This window comes from Poecilia formosa, unplaced genomic scaffold, assembly GCF_000485575.1.
Source record: "Poecilia formosa unplaced genomic scaffold, Poecilia_formosa-5.1.2 Scaffold145, whole genome shotgun sequence".
Lineage (NCBI taxonomy): Eukaryota > Metazoa > Chordata > Actinopteri > Cyprinodontiformes > Poeciliidae > Poecilia > Poecilia formosa.
This window is the reverse complement of record NW_006800084.1, coordinates 345,940-367,025: the sequence shown is the minus strand read 5'-3', so window position 1 is coordinate 367,025 and position 21,086 is coordinate 345,940. Positions and strand designations below refer to the sequence as shown.

General features: G+C 37.8%; 2 protein-coding genes across 4 annotated transcripts; both read right to left on the bottom strand.

Moving 5' to 3' along the window:
* Positions 1–589: 589 nt before the first annotated feature.
* Positions 590–9,877, bottom strand: srrt (serrate RNA effector molecule homolog (Arabidopsis)). Of its 3 annotated transcripts, none has more exons than XM_016677017.1 (20): positions 9,790–9,877; positions 9,083–9,201; positions 8,808–8,936; positions 8,583–8,729; positions 8,159–8,347; positions 6,245–6,414; positions 5,464–5,648; positions 5,279–5,389; positions 5,023–5,182; positions 4,793–4,941; positions 4,632–4,693; positions 3,881–3,959; positions 3,509–3,697; positions 3,222–3,392; positions 2,939–3,092; positions 1,641–1,834; positions 1,355–1,511; positions 1,136–1,228; positions 949–1,051; positions 590–876 (listed from the first exon to the last, which is right to left on the bottom strand). In XM_016677017.1, the coding sequence occupies exons 2-20, from the start codon at positions 9,199–9,201 to the stop codon at positions 822–824; spliced, it is 2,616 nt and encodes an 871-aa protein (XP_016532503.1). In that variant the 5' UTR covers positions 9,790–9,877; the 3' UTR covers positions 590–821. The 3 variants fall into 3 exon arrangements, with proteins under 3 accessions (XP_016532503.1, XP_007563201.1, XP_016532502.1); XM_007563139.2 differs by having other exon boundaries at positions 590–854; XM_016677016.1 differs by having other exon boundaries at positions 590–854; positions 3,222–3,386.
* A 3,862-nt stretch (positions 9,878–13,739) lies between these two features.
* On the bottom strand, positions 13,740–20,607 carry rnf167 (ring finger protein 167). Its single transcript, XM_007563138.2, has 10 exons — positions 20,190–20,607; positions 18,512–18,637; positions 18,350–18,430; positions 18,125–18,253; positions 17,959–18,046; positions 17,585–17,675; positions 17,318–17,423; positions 16,619–16,712; positions 16,208–16,288; positions 13,740–16,064 (listed from the first exon to the last, which is right to left on the bottom strand). Exons 2-10 carry the CDS (start codon positions 18,614–18,616, stop codon positions 15,646–15,648), a joined length of 1,194 nt encoding a protein of 397 aa, XP_007563200.1. The 5' UTR covers positions 18,617–18,637; positions 20,190–20,607; the 3' UTR covers positions 13,740–15,645.
* Between the last annotated feature and the right edge of the window lie 479 nt (positions 20,608–21,086).

Genomic DNA, 21,086 nt, shown 5'->3' with positions numbered 1-21,086 from the left:
TGTCGCATAGGGCATGACATTTACAACATGATTTGACATTTGTGCTTCTTATATTTACTCCTGACCTACATAGCTGGAATAACAATAAAAAAAGAGCCACAAGGTTCAAATTTTCTTTTAAATTCAGTGGTTTGTGCCTTATTTTTCAATTTTATTATTTGCAGATAAAAGCAAAGTTAAGCTCAAAAATTGAAAAAGTGATTTTAATTTAATAATTACATTGAATCAAAATGTAAACAGTAGTGGCACTGTGCAGTGTGGATGCTTCTATGCACCAAAATTCAGGCAATTAAGATTAAAATATATTTTTTTTGGAAAATGCAAAAAAATAATTTGTATTTTTGAAAAACACAAATACAAAATAATTTAGATTATTCACTTGTTTCACTATAACAAGTGAAAATGTTTCACATGTTACAGTGAAAACTATTTTGTTACAGTGAAAATTTTTATTTTTCATAACTGAACTGAAATGTGTACATTTCTGATGTACTTATTTACGAAAGTACAACCATTCTGAACGGTTATAGGAACAGAATCTGCGTCCCTTCCAGACTCATTAGATAATTTACTTATAGCACGTATAAAAGTTGTTTGAACACTTTTATTGATGATCAGTTTACAGGAGTTTCATAGAATTACACAATGATCACAAAATGAAATATTTAAGAAAGTAAATACTGTAATTCCTACAAAAAAAAACAGGCAGAACAGAACACATGGAAAGAGCTCGGACAAAAAAAAACCAAAAAAAAAAAAAAAAAAACAGTTTAACCTTCTAAAAGAAGTCCATATCATCTGGGGCGTCTAGGTCACGATACTCAATTATATTTCGTGGATCTCCCCGGGACATTCTGCGAAAAAAAATTACATGATCTTAAATCAAAAGTTTGGAAATCCCTCAGTTTTCTGAAAACAAAACATACATCAGCTCTGTCGTGGTCTTACCTGATGTTTCGCGGCTTCCCCAGGTAGCCACCTTGTCCTCCACGGAAGTTGTCATAGTTTCCTCTGCCTCCTCCAAACTGATTAGGAGGGTAAGGGGGAGCACCTGTCCAACAACAAGAAATTTAAACATTAATCATAATTTTACCCTGATGCATCGTTCCCAGTGCCAGAAGATGTAAGGACGTACCGCCGTAGCCCATCAGAGGTGGACGAGGCTGACCAAAGCCCATTGGACCCTGAGGGCCTTGAGGAGGAAATGGCAGCGTGGGAGAAAGCAAGCCTGTTCACCAAAACCAGAACGAAATTAGAACCTCAGCTCATTTTTCATATTTAGACCGCAATGGACCAATGTTGTGACTGTAGCAGAAGTTGTCGGGTATGAAGGGTTAACAAGATGTATGCCGACCTTGGCCAGGGACAGGGAGAGGTGGAAGTTTCATCTCTGGCAGCGACGGTCTTTTAGCATCCATGAGGAAATTGTTGAAAAACACGACCTCCTTTTTAACTTCTTCAATTTTCTCCCCGTGTTTGTTCAGGATGTGCTTCCGTACAAACTCCGGACCCTGAGGCAGAGTTTGCAATAAACAGACGTCATAAACCGAAGCGGTTACACTAATTGGCGTTGTGAAAAAAAAACCAACACATCAAATTGCAACATTTAAGCCATTTAACTAAATCTTCCAAGCGTTCACCTTGAATTTCTTGCCGCTAAGAGGGCAGAGCCATTTGTCCTTTCCCAGCTCCTGAGTGTTTGCAGATATAAATTTCTCCACCTCTTCGTCGGGATCCTTGCGGCCCATCTTCGCTGCCTCTTCCTCAGAGAGGATTTCCTTTAAACTAAATAAAGGCATCAACTTTTCCTCCGTCACTTTTTCCCACTGTTGCACTGTTTAAGGAAATAACCAGACAAAGCAGAAATGTGAGGTTAGTTAGAGCAATTTGGATTGTTTTGCGCTGAAAACATTCATTGTGGCTTTTAAAGCTCTTCAGTGAGGAATGTGGCGACATCTAGTGGTTAAAACACCACATCAGTTATAAAAAGTCGTTCCAGAGCATTTATTTCAATTCTTTTCTGTTATTTTAGTGCCGATTCACAACAGATGTTATCTCAAGGATTTTTAGAAAATAATTATTTCAGTTCAATCATACATGCACTCCAATTGATCCTGATTTCCATCGATTTAAAATTTTCACACCGTTCAAGAATCAAAATGTCCCGATATCTTGGTTAATTTTCAGCCCTTTTGTATGTATAAATCCAAAAATTCACAAACTCCTAATGTTTTACAGTTAGCAGGCTTGAAAATGTAAAAGTACATCTGAAAATACGGTATGAGTTTATGAGGTCAGAGTTCATAAGTTTCTGACTTCTTCCTACTCCTGTTCAAGTATGTTAAGATTATTGTGGTACAAAAATATGTTTTTCATTCCTTGCTCATGTGTGATTTTATACTTCTTTCATGTTCGAAATAAATAAAAAAGGAACAAATATTTTTGAGAATTGTAGATAATTTTAAAAAGGATGGAAAGTCTGAAAGTATGATTATACCTCACTGTTTTCTTTATGCGTTCAGAACTGGAAAACAGTGAAACTCCATATAAGCAAGAAGCAATAATCAAAGATGAATTGAAATAAACTTGATCATTTCCACCCTGATGATTAATGTGTTTTGAAGGTTAGAATTTGTTTTGATTACATTTTCAGTCGTAAACGTTTATTTCCATTTAATCTGTTGTTGTTGTTTTTGTTTGGATATTTATTTATCTTCCAGTTCCACCGAAAACTTTTTTTTTGTTTGTTTTTTTTTTTTTACACAACTAACATTTATTGGTCTTTGGGAGGGAGAACCTGCATCATCAATGTACCTTTATCAATATTTTACTTGAAAATGGTCTCAAAACAACAATATTACCATTTATTACAATAATCACTGGAAGAATTTATCTCACAGTTTCACAAAGGACTGCGTATTTCAGGTTTCACACTGACCTTCTCCGTGCGTTATGCGGTTGGGAGGAACTGGGCCGCGAACATGGATCATCCCACAGCGATTAGGCATTTCATCCTCACTGGGGTATTCGCAGGTGTTGTAATAGTCAACTGAGTGCACAATCCGCAGATATAAGAGCAGCCGGTCCAAAACCTACGGGAAAAAAAAAAAAAAGTAATCCATGTAAAGCTTTAAGTTACGGTTTGAGCTAGGTATGCTCAATAAACATCAGTTTAGATTTTTTCTTTTTTTTTTACCATAAAATGTGTAAAAAGAGCAAACCTTGGCTAGTTTATCATCCTTCTCCACAGTTATCTCAGCAGGATTTCCCTCCTTAGCGCCCTCATCTGGATCCATCCCACTGCCAGACCCCAGGAGCTCCTCTTCCTCAGCGCTCACCTCCTCAATCAGGTAATCAGTGATATTCTTCAAGATGGGGTTCTGAGCCCGCAACTTCACGTAGAAAAAAATAAAATAAAATAAAAAATCCAAATAGCTCATCAGAGGGAAGATCATGCATTAAACTTCGCTCGCGTATGAAAAGAAATTAAAATCTTTGCAACAGGAACCTCGGTGCTTTGAGCGCCCTGAGTTTTGCTGCTCCACAGATCGCCCTTTTCGTCCAGAGCGTGGATGAGCTTGGCAGCCAGCTTGATGTCGTTGCGGAGCACCTGCTTGTGCTGAGTGATGCCGTTCACGTTGCGGACCCTCCGAGCCAGATCCCTGTTCACGCCTGGTGCCAGTTCGCAGTCTCTGAGCTTTTAAGAAAGAAGAGTGGAGCAAACTTTAGAGAAGCAGTGAAGGCTTTTTGGGTAAAGGAGTAAAAACAGCCGACACGGACGTACACATCGCTTGAAAATGATATAAAAACAACTAATCTGTCATTTTATACAGTCATTTTGCAACACAAAACGATTTGAATTACTTAAGGCAACACCTACGCGTATATTCTGGAGGTTCCAACAGATTTCCTTGATGTTGACGCTGCGATCAAAGGTCACCCAACAACGCCGGAAAAACCTGAAAAACACAGATTTGATTTAAACATCGAGCAGAACTGTGTCCATTTTCTCTCCTCATAAAGTGCCAGGCAACAGGAAGTTTTTCCAGATGTGTTATACTGAGATTTTATATGACAGATCAACACAAAGGAGTGAATAATTACAAAGTGAAAACGTGAAACACATACAGGGGAATTTCAACGTATTTTTCTCTGCAAAACAGCCCAAAATCAGACTTGATGAAGAGCATCTGTGAATATCTGTTATCAAGTCTAACCACTGATTTGGTCCTTTCTCCGATATTTGCTTTGACTGGACCATTCTAACTCATAAATTTGCTGTAAACTATTCCATTGTATCCAGCGATCGTTGTCCTGCCTCCACTTCTCTCCTCTTTTTTTTAAACCGTAAATAATTACACAAAGAACGACTCCATTTAGTATTTGACTTCTGTTCATATACAGGTATCCAAGTAAATGCACACCACACTTTTCAGATTTTGATTTATCATAAAAAAGATCAAACAAAAATTATTCATCATTTTCCAACCACATTAAAAGTAAGTGCTACTTTGTGTCCAATACTTTAAATCGCATCAAAACACAATAAATATTGTATGTAAAGTAACGAACGTGGAAAAGCTTAAGGTATACAAACAACAAATTAGGAAGGAATAGTTCTTTAATCCAACCTGCGCTCTGGATGAGGGTCAGAGAGGCAAACGCGCAGAAACCCAGGATATCGTCGGCAAAGCTGTGGGGTAAAAATAAAAACAATGCAGATCCTGAGTTCATACAACAACCAATGATCAGGACTCAGACAATAAACAACGTCTGTGCTGTTCTGACTTACAGCGATAATCTCAGCCTTGGAGATGGAGGGAGCGATGCTCCTCATGAACAGGGAGAAAGTCTTGTGCAGCGGTCGTGGTCTGGGCGAGTCGTCTTTGGGTTTCTTCTCTTCCTTCTTCTCCTCCTCAGAGGTTTCCTTCGGTTTGTCTTCTGCAGACATTGGAGGACAACGTCGGATGATTTCGGGCATTCTGAAACTCGGAGCCGCATGCTGCGATTTCGATTCGTCACCTTCTCCCTCCTCTTCTTCGTCATCCTTGTCTTGCACTTCCTCCTTCTTCTGTGGTTTGTCAGAGCAGTCGGAGTTGGAGTCGGACTCGGAGTCAGATTCGCTCTCGGAGGCGCTCGCTTCGTCGTCGCTGTCCCCGCTACGCTTCCTCTTTCTTCTTGCCTGACAATAAAAAATAAAATAAAAAAAAGTCAGAGATGTTCGGTCGATTCAGTTGTATTTAAAATAAATATTTTAAGCAACTGAAGTCAGAACAACCTTCTTAGGTTCAGGCATTTCTTCTCTGACAGATTCTTTCTCTGCCTCCTGCTTCCTATCCTGCCCGTCTGCGGCGGCGTCTCGGTCTCCGGTGGCAGAGTCGCCATCCTCCTGCAGCACAGTTCTCCGTCGTTACCGCGGCTCTACGCGATCACTACCGCTTGCTAACAGAAAACGTCACACACCTTCTCAGTTTTGTTTTTCTCCCCCGAGGGCTTGCGCTCTCTGTCGGCTGTTTTCAGCTCTTCCCTCCTCTGAGTTTCCCCTCCAGCTAAAACAGACGTGGACTTCTCCCTTTCTTCTTCTTCTTCTGGCGGCATGTCCAAAATGCGGAGGTCGTGGTCAGTGCCTCCTTCCATCTTTATCACAGCTGAAGGAGGAAAAAAACAACAACATTTGAGCGTTTCGTCTGAGTAGGGATGTGAGAGCTCATAAACAGCAGGAATGTTGACTTGATGCACGTCACAGTTTTGTACTGTTGGTCTCTGCAGCATGGCAGCAAAAAAATATGATTAAATTCCATAATCGACTTTGTTTCAGTCATTTAAAATGTAAAATAGTACAGTTCACCATGATTTGATGAATATTTATTTAGAAAGAAAGGATGGAAGAATAGAAAGTAAGTCAGCAAGCAAGGAAGGAAGGAAGAAAACGAAGCAAGGAAGGAAGGAAGGAATGAAGGATGGAAATATAACTAAAGCCAAACATTCCTTCAACATTTTCCACGATCATTTGAGATTTTCTGTTGAACTACTAATATAATAAAATCTGTAACTGGAGATCATCAAATGCTGATTCAGGTTTCTTTTAACATTTTAAGGAAAAAAAAAAAGAGTTAAAAACGTAAACAAAACTAAAAACATAAAGCAAACTGAAGTGTGAACTTCTTGTAATGGTTCACATTACAAGAAAGTGCCCGGAAAGTTTCTGGATAAAAATTCAGTCGGTTTTCCTCTGAAGCCTCACCTGCGTCCAGCACCTTGATGATGGCAGGAGTCTGCTCAATGTCCAGGGAAACGTTCTCAAACCAGCCGTTCTCCATCAGGAACATGAAGACGTTCAGACGGTTGCACAGAGCGCTCTGAGCCTCTGCCTTCAGCCGGCTGGCCTCGTCCGGGTGGTATTTGGATCTGAACCTGCGTTCAGAGTGGGGAAATCCACCGAAGAGAAGAGGGGGGAGTGACGGGGGACGGGATGAACAGGTTGGCAGAGTTACAGAAAGAAACAGATGTTATAAATCTAAGTCCTCGCTGAAGGGTCAGAAATATTTCAAAAAGCACAGATGAGTTTATAAGGATCTTTCTTAAGAACAGTTTAATTTTAGACTTTTCGGGGCTTGTTGGTGGAAGAGGTAAAAAGCCAAATTTAGCAACACAAAATCTAAATTGCACATACATTTACACATATTCTGCTCATTTATGCCCAGATGTTGACTGGAAATGATTTTTAGAATCGTAAAAGTAGGAAAAAGCATGGAATTAACTCACCAAAAATGTTAGGAAAAAAAACAACAGATTATGAAAAATCAATCACAGAATCAGAATGTCACATAAAAAAGTTTATCATTGAGTGATCCACAGTTACCTTTTGCTCTGCCAGTATAATAACAAATATTTACAGAGGGGGGAGAACGGGGTCTCTTCTGTCAAAATGCGCTCCACTTCACCCCAGTGGTGTGTCTGTACACACACAAATTCGGTTTTGGGATTCGATTTGATCCAAATATAAAAAGAAAACGGCGCCGAAAACAGAAAAAAAGAAAAAAAAAAAAAAGAAAATCCTCCTTGTGTGGAGGACTGATTGGCTGTCTATCTAAAATCCCTGGTACTGTGTGTCTAAGAGCATCTGCATTGTGCGCAGTGCTTGCCCTCGCTATCTAAGACCGACTCTGGCAGAGGAATCCCGCAGTTTTCTTGTGGGGGAGAGAAAAAAAAAATCGTCGTCAACTTGGGAGTAGAAGTGAAGGGAAGAAGAACGGGTTAGGTCAAAACAGAACAATTTTTGCATCATACCTGTGGAGTAAGCATTAACAAATATGACATTAAATAAGAAATTCATAGGACAAAGACAGCTAAAATCCTTAATACATGCTCCATATAGATGAAAGTACAAATTTGATGGCAACCCTGGTGAAGATGTGTGAAATCTTAAATGCATTTTATTTTTAGCACAACCTCACACTAACAAAATGTAGTGGAAGAATAATCCAAAAGCACCTATTTAAAATACATTGTTTTTTTAGACTTGATCAAAATCTCAGGGAACTTAAAATTCTTGATTTTCTGTTTTCTTGGTGTATTAATATGATGTCACATTTCTTTCTCTACTGGATTTATCTGCCCATCAACAATGAACAGGATTATAAGCATAACAAAAAAAAAATATCCAAGCTAACTGCTACAGACTTTTGTCATTTTGGCCTCACCAAGACTCCATATCAAACATTAGCCACCATCAACATTCAACCGACTGGGAGTGTTTTTCTGTCCTACTAGCACATTTAGTGGCCCGTGGGCGAATTAGAAATGGTTTCTAAGACACAAAAATCAACAATTTCTCATAGTCATCTCAGGCTGCAGATCTAAGTTTTATGAAAACCTATTAATTAATTATTAATGTAGGCCTTATTATCTAAAAACATTCAATTATTTCCTGATATTAGATTTTGTTTTTCAGGTTTAAATGTGATTGTTTTTATGCTAATGAATTAAAAGATATAAAATGTTCTCCACATCTTTACAAGAGGTGCCATCAAATTCTCCTGATTATAGATTGAATGTGAAGCTACATTTTATTACATTTCAGGTCAATGGTCTAAAGCAAGTCTACATTATGATTAGTTAAACTAGACATCAATCATTAGGTAAACTCAGGTCGTACCACTCCTCATCTTTATGAGCCAAAAAGAAGTCCTGCATCTGCTGCCGACGGAAGTCGATCTTGTACTCGTTGTAGCGTTTGACGGCTTCAGTCTCGTCCACTGAGTCGTCCAGGGACAGCAGGAACTCTTTAAAACTTTTCATTATCGGAGGAGGTGGACCCAAATCCATGTCATGGATGTTCCCAAGTCTATTGGAAGAAAGCAGTTTGGTGGAGTGTTAGATAGGCCACCAGTCAATGAAGAAACTATTGTTAAAGCTGTTCGCGTGTTTTTAGTATAAACCTCAAAATGGCACCTTGCATAAAGCTAATTTTGGAAAGTCAAAGCTACAATTTGGCTTTCCTCTGACATAAACCCAAATAGTTCAAATAGACAGCAATAAACAAAATGAAACTCTTGAGGCATTTCCTGATTTTCTCTTACCTAGCCTGGATGGGGATGCCCTGATGAGGCTGCATCAGGTGCAGATCAGGATGGCCCCAGTGCTGCGGTGGCCCATAGCTTGGCCCTCCTCCACCGCCGTAGCCCAAGTCATATCCCCCACGGTAAGGATCTCCTCCATGATCATCCCTGCAAGTTCACAGTAAGCATCCTACAGAAATGGTAACAAAGATGTTATGCCAACAACACGCCAATGTTCAGTCTTACCAGTCTCTCCTCATGCGTTTCTGCTGGGGACTCATGTCGTGTCTGGGCGGGCTAAATCTCTCCCTGCGACCACGGTCATAATCTCTGTATTCACCACGGCTCCGACGCTCCCTGCCCCTGTCCCACTCCCTGGAATATTGAGAAGGAAAAGATGAGAAGGTAGCACTGGTTTTTAAAGGCGTCCAAAAACAAAACGCTCCTCATAGTATGATGCAGGCCAAAGCTGCTTTGGTAGCAAAACATGAGCATGATGTTATTCTTCATCACTTTCATACCTGTCGTTCCAGTCATCCCTGCGTCGATCCTCTCTTTCTCTGGAGCGATCATAATCACTTCTCTCCCGTCTGAATTTGTCTCTTCTCCTGCGATCGTATTCATCGTCGCTGTCTCCCATCTCGTAGGAAAAGGGTACAAATTAAACCCTCAACATACACAGCGGCGGGAATGAATGACATTTCTGACAATAAGCTCTAACGTCAGAAGCGCGCACAAGCTTATCCAGCCCAATCATTTATTAACTGGGGCCTCAAATTACAAAAAAGATTTGGGAAGCAAACACTAAAACTCTTGTTCCTTTCTTTGATCTCGAGTCCAACTGGTGCAAAGGAAGCTGGTTACACAAAGCCGACAGCTAAAGCCAAACTGGCGCAAAGTTCTCCTTGAATAAATACAAGCGTATACGTTGAAAAACACATAGATAATTCTGGATAATAATACGGCATAGAATAAAATGTAGCAAATATCCTAAAAATAAAAAGCTAGATAAAAAGTAATTTCTTGAGGCTAACGCTATCCAGGCTACTTTAGCTTAAAATGCTAACATGCTACATGCTCAAACTTAGCTATAAAAATACAACCTTAGCTCGATTTTCAATTGAATAAACAGCTTGCTGTCTAACCATCATTACGAAATTCGTGAAAATAATCAAACACACCAAAACATAATAATATACTGCAATGCATTTGTTTGAATGATATTCACCTCTTTTCCCTGCTCGGTCTCGCCGTCTTGTGCAACAGGAACTCACTTTCGACGACACCAGTAAAAATATCGCCATCTAGTGTTTTGGAGTGCTACTGTTTTTTCTTACTCTTTTTTTTTTTTTTTTACTTTTCTTACTTTCATTGAGTCTGTTAACAATTTTACCATACCGTCCAAATCAATCTGTACAGATTTTTTATATATGTCAAAAACTATGTTTCTATTTATTGTAGACAAAATGATAAAGCTTAGCTGACACATTTTAGTTTTTAGTAATTAAATAGGTGAAAACTGAAGTTCAAATGTCTAAAGTTAATTTTGTTTGCATAATTCACAAGCTTCAATAAGCTTCATGTAATTCATAATACAACTTTAAAGACTGTACAGACACATCTCCAAAAGTTTTAATATCATGAAAAAGTTCAGTATTTTTTGTCACATATTTCAGAAAGTGAAATGTGTATGTTACAGATTCATAGGAATATTTCAAGTCTTCATTTCTTTTAATTTTTTTTAATTAATAATAATTTGAGTATTCAGTGTTCATAAGACATCATCATCAAAATTACAAGACATACAAGCTTGACATGTGTGATAAAACTGAAATTATAAAAAATATATATCACAATATAACATTTATTTTAGATTTTTTTGATTTATTTTTAGATTTTGATTATGATGTTTTTCCATTTTGCATCTTAACATTGTTGATAAATATGCCCTTTTTAAAAAAATATCTTTTATGGTAGGACATTTGTGTAAATTAAATGTTTTGCTTCACTAAGAATGGTGGACTTAAATCAAAATGCATTAAGTTCTTGAAAATATTAGCTTCCTGTTGTCTTATCTGAGTAATTAATAACATCCACAATTAGGCACACCATCCTTTTCTCTTTTTTGCAGAAACTTAAGAGATAAATGCTTTAGGCACGGAAGTAAATACAAGAATAAATAATCTTTAGTTCTCATAACAAATCTCTTAAAAATAAAAGTAACTGTGGAAGTTTTTAATTTATTATTATTTCTCAGAGTTTCTGGTAACATCTGTGTGGCAATCAAGGATTTTCTCTTGCCCTGGGTATAAATATGACATTACACAGCCATTCATCGCTGGACAAAGACCCGCTCAGGTGAGTGACAAGTATGGTAAGGGAAAACTCACTATTAGAGAACTGTAGTAAGAAGTGGCATTTTAGAGTTAGGTCAAAATAGCTTCTGTCAACCCACAAAAAAGATAAACATACAAAGTTTGCTAAAATTTACAGGGATTTTACCTGGAGCCATATACTGTAATCTGGTCAAGTCAGGCTAAACTTGAGACTTTTGGCAACAAACATTAAAAAAATTTGCTATGAAATAAATTATTAAAATGGATCAAACCACTCAAATACATAATCTATCTAAATTAACAGTGTGAGATTGCGCTACTGGATAGAAAGGTGAAGGGATTTTACGGCATTTTAATTAATGGTGCCAATAAATATGGCTGACACTGTAACACATCATATCTTTACTGACCCTTTGTAGTCAACCATCAATTTGTTTTCAAATAACGGTCAAAAAAGCCAGTAGGAATATAATTTTTTTTCAAGCAACAGTTTAATGGGTAATCATTACTAACCACATCACGTTCATTATGCATTAAATTGCTAAATATCCTGTTTCTTTGTCCTTCCTCGGAACCTCAGCTGCTGCCTCATGTGGTCCTGCAAAGTGCGTGGCCACACTCGGGTCGCCTGTGCATCATCGTCCAGGAAGAATTCAGGTTTCATGTCTGGGAATTCCTGCCCATCTTTCGAGCCAAATGTGAAGTCGTCTCCGACTGCCAGGTTGATGTCCCAGGGAGTGGAGCTCATTTGCTTAGGGTCAGCACTATCCAAATAACCCTGTAAAAATGCAGCACATCAATGGTGAAGTGCAGCAGTAGTTCATATCTTGTCATTTATCTTTTGGTGATGGAAATTATGTTTTTAACTGAGTTGAACATTTGAAGAAATGTCAAAACAATAAGCAGGGAAAACTGTAATTTATGCAAAATCAATGCCAGATTGAGATGTTCACTTTATAATACAAATTGTAATTAGAGCAAGCCAGTGTGAAAGAACACAAACACTAAAACCAAATCAATAAAAAAAAAAAATCTCGTTATTTACCTTGTTATGTTGTAGAGGAATTGCTCTTGAATCCCACGACAGAAATGACATTACAGTAAAGACCAGACCAAAAAATCTCATCGAGGAGGTCGAATATGAAGACATTGCATCTGGTGTTAGCAGGAGAAAATTCAAAAACACAATGGTGAGATGTCCTCTCAAAGCGTTACTTTATAGGCTTTTATGGTTAAGTAGCATGACGACACAGTCCACTGTGCTGCTGTGCTTTTGTTTCTAAGTTCACATGGAACAAAACTCAGAAAAACCAACCTGGGGGTCATGAAGCTAGAATGCTATACTTAGCTGCTTGATATGAGAAGTATTATGAGTATTAACACATTTATTCAGATTTAATATGAATTATCTTTTCTTCAACGCACCAGGAGGTCATTAAAGGTGCAGGAAATGCTAAAATGAAAAAGGATTAAAATGAGTTGGTTCTTGAGTGCAGAAAGTCTTGATGAATTACAATTTCTGTAAAACAAGAAACTTTGTATAGCTCTTTAAAGCAAAGATATATTAATAACAGTCAGCCTTAATACCAAAATATAGCTGAGATAACATTCACAAAATAAAACAGTTTTGCAAAACCACTGAACCTTTTCACATTTTGTCACGCTACAACCATGAACTTCAATGTATTTTGCTGAGATTTAAAGGCAAACACAAAGTACTGAGGTTTCCATTAGTAGAGATTCAATTAGTAATCTTTACTAATGGAAATCTAAAAAGTGACTGAAATCCATCTTGTTTTTCTTTGAAAAAAAGTTCAAGCTAATTCAGATTGGATTAGTCTTCTGTCACAACAGCAATTTTCACACTTTGCCTAGAGACCTTCTGGCTACTCTTCCTAAAGGTCAAATTACAAATTAGTAAAGTAAATAGTTATCCTTTTGATAGATACTCATGTGAGCTGTGAATATTTGAAGCTTTCCAAAATTATCATAATCCTTTTTCTCATTAGTGCTTTTCTGAATAAAGCTCTCTCTGCCTAGCCTGTAAGCTAGGCGGAGAGTTAGCTTACAGGCTAGCCTGATGGGGAGGGGAGTCATTTCTTTAGAAAAAAAAAAAAGTACAACTGAGTGTTGCTCTATCATAGAACTATTTGCAAAATATTCAGTCTTTTTAAACCCCGATAAATATGTAAATTACTTGTAATCACAATATGACAAATTCAAGAACATGTATGTCAATATGTTTTACACTCACACGTACATATTTTTAGCTCCCATGGTTTGATATTGTTTCTGTTTGTCCGGTGTTCACGGGTGAGAATTTCATAACTTGGAGCAGACTTCATTCAGCTAGGTGCCAAGCTCTAATTAGTTCCTCTCAAAGGCCATTAATTAATTGGAATATTCTCTTAGGTGAGCTGTGCTTTACAAAGCTTTAGCGTTTTTATTACTTTTCTTGAAACCACCTGTGACTCATTCAGGTTCAGCTGATTCAGACCTGCACAGGGATAATGAAAATGTTTTAATTTGCAGCACGGTATCGAGTTAATGCATGCTACTGTTACTAATTACCGCTTCTCACAGTGTCAGGCTGGTTCATTGATCTGTGACTCCTGTTTTGCTGCTGAAAGTTTCTTGGTTATGGACTCTAGTGACTTTTACTTGTTGCCAATCAGCAGCAACTAAAAGGTAGAAAATGTAGAAGACGGAGAAGTGCTTTTGAGGCAGGAAACAAGAAGTGAAAAAGTTCAAGACTACTAAAGTCGTACTTTGGCTTCACGACTTTAGTGGAGCTCACTAGCTCCACTCCCTGAATAATAACACTCACCAAAGAATTATTTTCCAAAGTGGCTTTATTATCAAGAATTGTGTCAATGAGGATTTGTAAAGAGAAATTACTCAACCTTCCTTATTACAACAAATTATGGCAGCAGTCCCATCTCTATTCCTTATACTCTGTCATAAACATTTAATGTTCCTCCTCACAGACCTTTAGAGAATTTATGGATTCTCATTCTTATTTTGTACACTGTGCATGTACAGTCTGACAACCTAGGCACATTCTAAAATAAAACAAAAGTTTATTAGTGTAATGATTAACATTTGAAGATCAGCCATTTCCATTTGTTTCCATAAACAGACATAGAAAAAAAAGTACAGTACAAAAGAAAATTTGAAGCATATTGTGATTCTTAAAACAGATCCAAGTCAATCCTTAGCAGTGCAGGATCATTGGGCCGTACAATGTGAAGGAATGTTAGTAATCCACAGTTCTGTTGTTGCCCCTTCATGCTCTACCCACTGAAAGCTAATCCCCACAATTTATGTCCATCATATGTAGCGTTTCCTCTGCCTTAAGATTGATGCACTTGCAGTATCAAATGATACAAAAATTGCACTAATTCTTTATTGAAAAATTAAAACTCGTAAAGCATATCTGTGCGACTATGTTAGAAATAAAGCAAAAATAATCACAAAAACCCTGCTTACATGTTTTTAGAGTCATACAGAACAACTTATTACAACAGGACTCAATAGTTTTAACTTTAGAACTAATCTTCATGATTCATATTTTTTAATTTTAGGAATAAAAACACTATGGCCAAAATCACTTAAGACTTCCTCTTGTGATGCGTTTTACATAAATGAGCAGTAAAAACTCCAAAAAGGCCGTCTTTCACCAACTTTAATTTGATTAGTCCTGTCCTGATGTTAGGCTACAAGTAAAGATACACCAAGAGACACAAAGGTGGGGAACAACATATTAGATTACAGAACAAGACACAAGAATAAAATAAAAACTGAGAAAGGAGTGTCTATCTCGACCACTCGGGTTAGAAACAACACACACGTAAAACAAGGCCGATGAAAGGCAATGCACTTTTTCCCTAAGACGCTATTCAATATCACAAATCTTAATCTGTAATTATTTAAAAATAAGTAAAAAAAAAAAAAAAAGTTAATTGGCTTTTAAGCTTTTCCAAAGCTTAAAAGTGAAGCAAAAACCTAACATTTACATGACCAAACCCAATTGTAATTTTTTTTTTTTTTGCACTTGCTCTTTCACCTACAAATCCAACTGACCTTTAATTGTGGAAAAAAAAAACCTGAGTTCACTCAACTGAATAAATGGGATAAAGCTAAAAATCTTAACCGCCCACATAGCTACATGAGCAACAATGTAAAAGCAGCAGAGCGATATTAAAGTGTTTCCAATGTTATAGTATAATCCATCATCAAAACAGAAAAATCCAGTCCTCTGAAAAAAAAAGTCAAATTATAAAGATAAACAACCCTCTACACCCACCTCCTCGTAGAACAACCATCTAAAGGAGATGATTTAAAACGGGGAACTTTCCTTCATAAACGACTTCAACCAAAGTAACTTTCACCACACAGATTTCTGTTACACTGTGGCGACACCAGAGTTTAGGTCATATGTGATAAAGCCACAGAATACAAGCAAAAGTTCAGCGAGAGTTATTGTGTGCATCGAAGGGGAGCGGCTCCTAACGTTTGACTTTGGTGAAATAGATTTGCGCTTTGACACTTAAAAAGTTTCCTGTCGACGTTTGGATAAAAGATTTGTTGGAAATCAACAAATGTGGAAATAATACTAAACTTTTAGCCGACTATAAATCTTCCAGCTAACTAAGCATGCTGAAGCAGAATGCTCAGGCGAAACTTTCCTCCCCGTTCGCTTTTCGTCTTTTGGGTTTAAAATTGGGCTAACAATCTGGCGGGTAAGTTCAGACCACCACTCCGTTCCTACCAATGAGCCGAGCTGTGTCGTCCTCGCTGTGGTGCTCGTCCTCTCCTCCGTCACCACTTTCTGAGTCAGTGTCCTCCTGTGGGGAGTAGTAGCCATCATAGCCCCGGACGGGGGAGTCGCGTTGGGCTGGAGAGACAAGGCACTGAGCAGTAGTGGTGGTGGCCGAGTAGGCCGACGGGTTCCTAGACGGAGACCCGGGGTTGGACGGGCGCAGCAGAGGGGTGCGCTCGGAGTCTCCTTCGCCCTGTGCTGCTTCCTCCTCTCCCCGGCCTCCGGCTTCCTCCTCAGAGTCGGACTCGGAATGCTCCGGGTTGTTTCGGGTCACGCGTTGTTTACACACGGGACAGGTCTTCTTGGTCAGGGTGAGCCACGGGTCGACGCACTTGCAGTGATACGCTAAAAGAAAAACGGAAGATTCAAGAAAGAAAACAATATGGTGACTCAATAAAATTTTAAGCTAATAAAAAAACTTTAAGAGGATTTCTTGGTAATCTCTTAAACAACATGATGGTTAACATAACATCACACAAATTATTTACCATGTGAGCAAGGTAAAACTCTCAGCTTGTCTCCTTCTTCATACTCATCAAGACAGATGGCACACAAATCATAGTCATCTCCTGAAATTAAAGGAAAGTAAGGAGCTGGTAAATGGACTTGCGCCTTGAAAAGAAGAAATTAATAACGTCACTGACTTCAAGAACTTTTCTCAAAGAAAACATCAATGAAAAAGTAGCTAATTGAGGTAGAAATGTAACTTTAATTAAACAGCACTGACAAAGTCTAATTAAATTGATTTGTCAGACTTAAAATAAATAAATAACACCTTTAAAAAGGCCCAAAGGATAAAATTCCTTATATTAAAGTTGCACAAAATGTACATAATACAAAAAAAAAGTTAAAAAAATCAATGCATCTCAGTGACGGTACAAAGACTACAGAGGTGTTACCTTTCCTGAACTTGTGAGTTGGAATGCGCTTCAGTTGCTCCTTGGTCAAACGATTTTTCCTCAGACGTTTTCTGTGCTGCACACACCGTATAACCTGAGCAACACAGACAGGAGACATCATTACACACACTATAATTTAACAACCTAACCGTTACCCGACTCACACCGAACTCGTACCTCATTCACAAAAGCTTATTAAGACAGCAAAACAAAAATTAATTTAGTAACTTTAAGTACATGTTTGAGCTTAAAGAAACAAGGTGCAAGTCTGCAGCTGATTTACCAAACATCTATTAATGCATTAAATCAGGAAAATTATTGAACAGTCTATCAGACGCATTTTCTACCGATATTGATCAAACGTCTATCGTGTTATATAAAGTTATTGATTTACTGCCCAGCCCTGAAACATGAAGCCTTTGTCAATAAATCGCAAAGCTTGAAGTGACTGAACATGATTTTCAGAGAGAAAATGCAGTGAAAGATTAATCAGTTACAGTGTTATTGCTTTTACGAGGGAAGTGTTTCTTTTACGCCTCAGACACTAAACATTATTCGTCAGTAAGCAGTGGGTGGAGAAACAAGTATGAGAGGCATTTCACATAAACAACACCAACTGCCAAACTCTGTTCAATAAGAGAAACATGCTTTAAGATCTGTAAGATAACCTATTTCAAAGAAGGAACCGTGCATACTTACTAGGACTACACACATCACAATAATAATCATCCCAAGTACCCCAGTGAATGGAATAAGGTAGTACGAAAGTGGAAAAACTAACTCCGGCTTGAGTATCACATAGGCCCTGATGAGAAACGGAGAAAAACAATCTGTTAAATACAACAACATGACCACAGTCTGTAACTGTTATCATGTCTAAATCTAATGCTGGCTATTATGCGCCTGCTTTGGCATTTTTCTGATTACCTAGAGAACGTCTTAAAGGTTTTATTTTTTTTTCCTCACCCGTGTTCTGGAATTACTTCCTCCTTAAGCCTCCTTGCAGCGTAGGAGCTGGTGAACACAGAGGGAATTTCAATCTGATCTGCAATAGTCTCTGAAAAGGAAAAAAAGAAAATAAAAAGATTTAATCGCTTAGAATAATGCAAGTGTGGTAGATTGCACATATTTTTAAATGCAGTCAGAGAATCAACTTGACTTGAAATTAAACATTTGTTTCCTTGCTTATCATTAAATTAGTCACACAAAATAAAGTGTGAGATCCATTTGTTAGCATGTTCTTTTTGCATTTAAATCAAAGAGTTCATAGAGATCAACTGTTATCCTATCCAAGTTTCAGCTTCCAGGGTAAGAGGGAACACAGCGAGATAAACACTTACCATTGCTAAAGTTCATGTTGAGAAGCAGGTCAGAGTTCACGTTGTGAACGATTGCCGCGCTGTATCCAGCCTGCTGTGCATTTAAAACCTGGAACAATATCACAAATACGTAGGATTAGATTCCATCACAAACATCACTAATTGTTCTTTGTAGAACGTGGCTCACCTTTATGTCAAAATTGCAATCAAGGCGCCTGATGAGAGCAATAAATTGAGTGGTGTTGGTGTCGTAGCTTGGAGGAGGAGGATCCATTGTTGTACAACCATTGAGTGGATGGGAGACCACCAAAACTCCCTTTTTAGGATGAAAGGAGCAGGAAGTCAGGAAAAAAAAAAAAAACATCAACAATATTCATCTGGAAGCAGTAATAAATAAAATCTCTCTCCTCACCATCAATCCCTGCTTAGGAAGAGGAGGTCCAAAAAAAGCAGGTAGGTCCTCAAACATCAGGTCGGTCTGGTTTTTATAATGCTGCCAAGCGAACACACAACATGAGTGGAATATACATACACCATTGCAGGAAGTGAAATGTAAAGCTTTAATTTTACTTACAACAAATATATATGCATGTGTTGGTGAGGGGAAACACATGCAGCTGAAAGCGAGTAAAAAGACACTCAGCTGAGTGTGCTTCCACCACACAGCAAGGTGGGCCATCCTCGGTTGTTTTCAGCGGCACTAAAATGCAAGAAATAAGAACAACAGGATCATAAACAAATATTTGTACATTTACCAAGCAAAAGAGAATGAAATAAAACATCTGGCATCAAATAACTTGAGCCTTAATTTTAAGGCTCAAGTTCCACTCTTGGTTTAAGAAACCAAGAGTGGATATTGTTTACAGAACTTAAGGTAGAATGAGATTGATACTGTCAAGATGTTTAGTGCCAAGAGATTATCTTCTTCTTGTACACTTGTTTTTCACTTGTACAAGCTGTGACATAGATTAAAATGATTCTATCAAATCCAAAACAAAATCCAACACAGGATAAAAAAAACCTTTAAGGATTCTTCTGCTGGAAGGAAGAAGACTGAAGTGCTTATAGTCAGCATTAACATTTGAAGGCAAACAGACAATTCAGGTTAATTAGCGATGGAAATAAACACAGATATGCAAACAATGAACTGTGAAGTGGGTGGACAGCAGGCCTTAATAATAATGAAGTTTGAACCAACTGTCATCTAGACAGTATTGACAATCTGCTTTTCAGTATGTAAATATATTCTCTAGATGTCTTTTGTTTCAAATTAAATAACAAATGACTGTTTTGCACACACACACAAAAAAAAAAACACATTTCTGAGACGATTGTTGCAGTGAGATCAGGTACTTATATCTTAAGGATGACTTATGGAGACAACCTACTACATTACACTTTTCAACATGCCCACCTAAAAGTATTTTATAGTCCAATAGAAAAGAGTCCATATTAGTAGTAGTGGTAGGGCATTTAGAGCACTTTACAAATACAATATATGAGTGGTGTGCACATTCTTGACCAAAAACTATACAGGAGAAAGAGCAAAAACATGGATCACAGTGATCACTTTGACCAAAATGGGAACTTCTACTGCACATCTCCTTGAACACACAGTTATATGGTGGTAGCAGCATCATGCCATGGGGATGTGTGCGCTTGCAGAAACAGGAAAGTTGGTCTGAACAGAAAATGGAAACTGCTACATGGCATCCATACAGCAATACTGAAAGAAAACCGGAAGTTCGCCTTCCAGCAGGACAATAACACTAAACATACAGCAGCCAGATCTACAATGCACTGACTTACATAAAACATTTTTTAGCGATATGTTGGTTTAATTAAATGACAATGAGCAAACCTTGATTTATATAGATGTACAAGATTGATAGAGACATACCGATACGTATCAGTAGCTGCTCAAATTGTATTTCTCAGAGTGTAGCATTTTCAGTCTACTTTACAAGCATTTTATTAACAAAAATAACATAAATACAGGTTAGTATGGATATGTTGACCCGCAAAAGATGCGGTTTATGCCGAACTAAAGTTACTTAGAAATTAACAAATATGTTTTAATAGACCAAGTATTTTAGGTAATAATGTTATCTAGGGAAATAAATATTTTTTTATATCAACCTGAGCTGCTTCCCCCGCAAAAAGGAATGAGAGAATCGCTGAATAAGACAGAAGTACAAAACTAAGATTTCAAAAGCAATACAGTACATGTCATATTTTAATAAGGCACTCACCGTATTTCCTTGTTTACGCCTCCACACCGAGGGGTGTATCGAAACTCAAACCGCCTAACAGAAAATCCTTAAGTGAGTCAGACCTTTCTTCCTGGACAATTTAACTGCTTTATCGCCACAAGTATATATTTTCCAGTAGAAAACACCACAAACGGAAAGGATTAACTTGAGGTTTGCCGATGTTTGGCTAGAGTTAGCAAATGTTAGATAACAGGCTCTATTTTCGTCTTCCTCCCGGAGCCCGTGCACATAGTTTATACCGAGTCAGATTAACAAAAACAATTAATCTATCCAACGTAAAACCGACGAAACTAAAACCTAAAGTTTCCACAAGCTAAATTAGCCGCTTACTGCTAAGGTTTGTTTGCTACTGTTTGTCATTTTCTTCTTCGTGGTCTTTGTTGCTTTTGTTTAGTTGTCTGTCAACTTAAATGTTCACTACCGCCACCAATTGGTGTGAAATGAGAATGCATTGTTTTGAGTTCTTCTTTGAATTCAAGTAAATAAATAAATCCTCGGTCATTGCCTTGCTTACGAAAAGTACTCACGTTCAAAGAAAAACCCGGGAGCGGACAACTGATTATTTGCCTATTTCTATAACACCTACAAAAAGATATGAGGAAAAAAATATGCTGGCACCTCCAATTACAGGAGCCAGCATGAAATTCAGATTTATTCTAAAGTAAGTAGGCATGAAGAGAACAGCATAACAGTAATTCCGTGTTGTAAGTAAGAAAAACAGTGAAAGTCAGAGCAAATGCGGAGGAAATGAAGGTTTCAACAAGCACGGGAAGAAAGACTAGTTGCACTGCATTCAGTGGTCATGAGGCGTTTCAGACATTTATCTTTTTCAACTTATACAGGCATGGCATGTGAAAAAACTCGCTTTTTTTGCAG